The sequence below is a fragment of the Panicum hallii genome, chromosome 8, assembly GCF_002211085.1.
Source record: "Panicum hallii strain FIL2 chromosome 8, PHallii_v3.1, whole genome shotgun sequence".
Lineage (NCBI taxonomy): Eukaryota > Viridiplantae > Streptophyta > Magnoliopsida > Poales > Poaceae > Panicum > Panicum hallii.
Window position 1 is genome coordinate 20,643,540 of NC_038049.1, and position 4,133 is coordinate 20,647,672.

The window sequence follows — 4,133 nt, forward strand, 5'->3', positions numbered from 1 at the left end:
ACAAGCACAACATATACTAGAATTTAATATGTCTATCTCCTAAGTACTTGAAACTGTCACAACGGATACCTCGGATTCGGATTCGAATTCGGATATTTACTCGATATATAGGATAATATTTAGCTATTTTTATTGATAGTTTTAGAATATAAAATTATTATATATATGTATGTATGTATGTATATATATATATATATATATATATATATATATATGCGCCGCGCGTGATGGGATGCACATGGACGGATGCATCGTTATCTGCTATAGCGTGGGACGACTCGTCACGCCCCATGTTTCCAGAAGAGCCCGAGACGTGGCGCCACCGACGCGCCTGCGGCCTGCACACGTCCCGCGCTGTTCTCCTCGCCTCCGCCTCCCAACCCACTCATGCAAGCACACGTACCCCCCCTGCCGTGGCGCCCGGATCCCAATCCTTTCGCCGCCGGCCGCCTATAAATGGCGGCGTCGGCCTTCTGCTTCATCACCAGTGAGCTTCATCAGCAGAACAAACGACAACCAGACATCCGATCCACATAACACTAGCTAGCAGATAGCCAGACCTGTTGAGAGGAACCACCGACCGGTGCAGCATGGACTACGGCCAGCAGGGGCAGCACGGCCACGGCACCACCGGCCGCGTCGACCAGTACGGCAACCCGGTCGGCGGCGTCGGGCACGGCACAACTGGGACCGGCGGTATGGGGTACGGTGGTACTACCGGAACAGGCGGCATGGGCCAGCTGGGGGAGCACGGCGGCGCCGGCATGGGTGGCGGCCAGTTCCAGCCTGTGAGGGAGGAGCACAAGACCGGCGGCGTCCTGCACCGCTCCGGCAGCTCCAGCTCCAGCTCGGTAACCACTTGCATCCTTCCTTTGTTTTCTCAGCACCTGCTCCCAGCTTAATCGTATGGACCGACGACATAGGCCTTGCTTATTAACTTGATCCTTTCTTTTGTTATTGTAGTCCGAGGACGACGGCATGGGCGGGAGGAGGAAGAAGGGCATCAAGGAGAAGATCAAGGAAAAATTGCCCGGAGGCCACAAGGACGACCAGCACACCACGGCCACCGGCGGCGCCTACGGGCAGCAGGGACACACCGGCATGACCGGCACGGGAACCGGCGGCACCTACACCACCGAGGGCACCGGCGAGAAGAAGGGCATCATGGACAAGATCAAGGAGAAGCTGCCCGGACAGCACTAAACGCGGCTGCGTAGTACGCGCGACGGCGCGAGATGCCATGCTTATCTGTCACGGCGTTCCGAGATAATAAGATGAACCCAGCAGGAATAAAGTGTCCCTTGATCGCGTCCGCTCGCGTGGGGCGGACGGTTCATGCACATTTGTGTAGACACTGTTGTGATCCGAGAGGTTCTCCCAACTGTGTGTGCAGTGTGAGTTTGTATGTAACGTCATACATGGAGTGTGTACTGTACTGTGTACACTATCTTCTTTGTGTTTTTCTGAATACATATGCGTGGTTTGTGTACGTCATTGGAATATCTTGCTTATAGAAATTTAGAAAAAGATTACTCTAATAAGCGAACATAAATTCAAGACTAAGTTAACTTTATCATCCGTAGCTATTAAAATAATTGAACTGTTCTCACGCTGCTATGTCCATCACATGTACAGTGTGATGTGTCCTCGATCACCAGCCGTCATCAGATACTTGCAATGGATAAACACTAATTTATATCTATTCATAAGACGCATATTTCTTTTGAACCTTCATAGTTCTCTACTACTATTGCGATGATGCACATTGTCTACACGATAAACTTTTCGAGTTACCTCTTTTCTTAACCTTTTTCCTTTTTAACGTAATACATATAAACGCTAACGCTAACGTAGGTAAACACCACTATATCCATGTGCTAACATACATGAACACCACAATATATGCACGCACGTTCTGACATTTACCTTATGAATGTCTATGAAAGGTATCGAGGGACACATTGATCTTGAACTGAGAATAATCCTCTATAGTGAAATTTGGAGCTTTATGACAAAAAGAAGCCAAAAGGCAAAAATTTGGAAATCTTTGACATTTATTGATTTTTTGAAATCTTGAACTTAAAAAAGAACAAAAGAGTTTCGTGATAGGGGAGGGAAAATCACATGTGCTAAGGTAGACATAAAAGATCAGAAAACAGAAAGCTATTTTTTGGTGAATTTTGATATTTTGAAAATTTGAAGGAATGACCTTAAACAAATCAAAAGAATTTAGGAGAGAAAAGAGGGAAAGTGCAGGTGCTAAAGCATACATTTGAAGTAATGTAGTATCAGATAGCTAGAGAACAGAGCTGATCTATATCACCGAGCAAACTATATTTAGTCGAGTTTCTTTTACCATAGTGTACTTCTGCTCATTTAAGATGTAAGACTACATGCTATGCAAGTATGTCATAGGACATTTGTGACGATTTCGTTAATATTAAAGTTTGTTACCTCGATTTCTCGGAGGTGCTAATAAACTAGAGTTGCATGATTACACTCAAAAGAATGTGCACATGTATACAAGTTTCTGCCTCTGCTGTGTTCAAGAATAACGTGTAACTAGGGTGATTGATAAAGAAAAAAAATGTGCCACATTGACTTGTGCCGATCCAATAGGCCACCGACGCCATTTTCCTACGGTAAGTGCGCCATCGTGGCGAATTCAAGGAGTTTTATTAGCCTGTTTTGTTCGAGACCTCTACCTGCAACAAAGCCTTGTACGTAGGACATTTCTCCTACCGGTTGAGTGTTTTTTCTAAAAGTATCTACTGTTTGTAGAAGCTTCTTCTTGTCCCCCTTCATGTCATCTTCAGCATGGCTTCCAAGTTCCTATTCCATATACACGTACTTTGCAATGTAAAAGTTTGATTAGGTAGCAGTAACACATGTTCAGCTCTGCCACGTACCTGAATCCTCTTGCCAACTCCGGTAAGATGACATCAATGCGCCATATTATATACAAGAATCCAACACGTATGCGTACCTTCCAACACTTATATCCTCAAAGCGGGAAGAGAGAGAGGTCTTTAGATCAAATGAATAAACTGAAAGCTTCGATTCGCCACGTTGCCTACCAGTACCATATGCGAGCGGACATCCGCGAACGGTCACCTCACTCATTACTGCCATCAAGCATAAACAATCGGCCCATGACCCCGCCGAGTCACTCTTCGAGAAGAAACGAACCGAAGCGTACGTGGCGCCACCGACACCGCGTCTCCCTCCGTCTTCCTCGTGTCCCTGATATGCCTGACGGTCCACCCATGCATGAACACGTAGCCCGACGGCGCTGGAGTCCAAAAACCCATGCATTATCTAATCCCCGCGGCAGCATAAATGGCGCCTGACCCTGCCTCCGCCTCAATCTTTTTTGATCAGTTCATATATATCGAATCATTACTAAGAACAGAGTACGTATGTTAGGGCAGGACATCCCCTGTTACATGAGAGTAGCCTGGTTGCTACGTAGAAAAGAAATTTCTAATTTGTCCTATGGACTTGTTATCGCCATAATTTAGACAGGCTGGAAAGTGGGCCGTGGAACAAGATGAATTTGAAGGATAGTTATAATGGGCTTGCGAATCGGACCCTATGCAGATGTTTTAGGCTCAGGGTGGCCGTGTATCTAGATAGTTATGTATGATTAAACAGTTTAGATATAGATAGTTAAGATTTGTGTTGTGTTTGGTTAGGCTTGGTTAGGAAAGGAAAGTCTACGGACTATAAATATGTATCATGGGTAAACAATAAGGGAATCAATCATTCATCAACAACTCTCGGCGCATCGTCTCCCCTGTTTTAGGATTTCTCGGGTAAGTGCCATGCAGCCCCGATCACATCTTGCGTGATCGGGGCGGCGTCGTCTCTGCTTATCTGTCTTTTTGTGTTTCTCGTTCTGAAGCATTGTTGATGACGAGAAACACTAGTTATCTCAACGTGTATAGAGTAACATTAGTCTTTCCATGCTTCAATCGTCCATCCTTTGTTACCTATAAGCGTTCAGCTGTCGTCGTGTCCGATCTCAGATGTGAAGGCAGCCTTCTTGCTCTGTTCTTGTGTAGTAGATCCAATCTGTTATGATTAGTCTTTAATTATCAAAGATTTAGTTTAATATCTGCATAATTAGGCCC

At 45.5% G+C, this 4,133-nt stretch overlaps 1 protein-coding gene across 1 annotated transcript; it reads left to right on the forward strand.

Annotated features, from left to right (window-relative positions):
- Positions 1–472: 472 nt before the first annotated feature.
- LOC112903482 (dehydrin DHN1-like) lies at positions 473–1,494 on the forward strand. Its single transcript, XM_025972751.1, has 2 exons — positions 473–851; positions 964–1,494. Exons 1-2 carry the CDS (start codon positions 591–593, stop codon positions 1,201–1,203), a joined length of 501 nt encoding a protein of 166 aa, XP_025828536.1. The 5' UTR covers positions 473–590; the 3' UTR covers positions 1,204–1,494.
- The last annotated feature ends 2,639 nt before the right edge of the window (positions 1,495–4,133 follow it).

Coding starts and splice junctions, on each gene's coding strand:
- LOC112903482 (XM_025972751.1), top strand. CDS start 591: ATGGACTACGGCCAGCAGGGGCAGCACGGCCACGGCACCACCGGCCGC. Junction 852..963: donor GCAGCTCCAGCTCCAGCTCG/GTAACCACTTGC, acceptor TTGTTATTGTAG/TCCGAGGACGACGGCATGGG.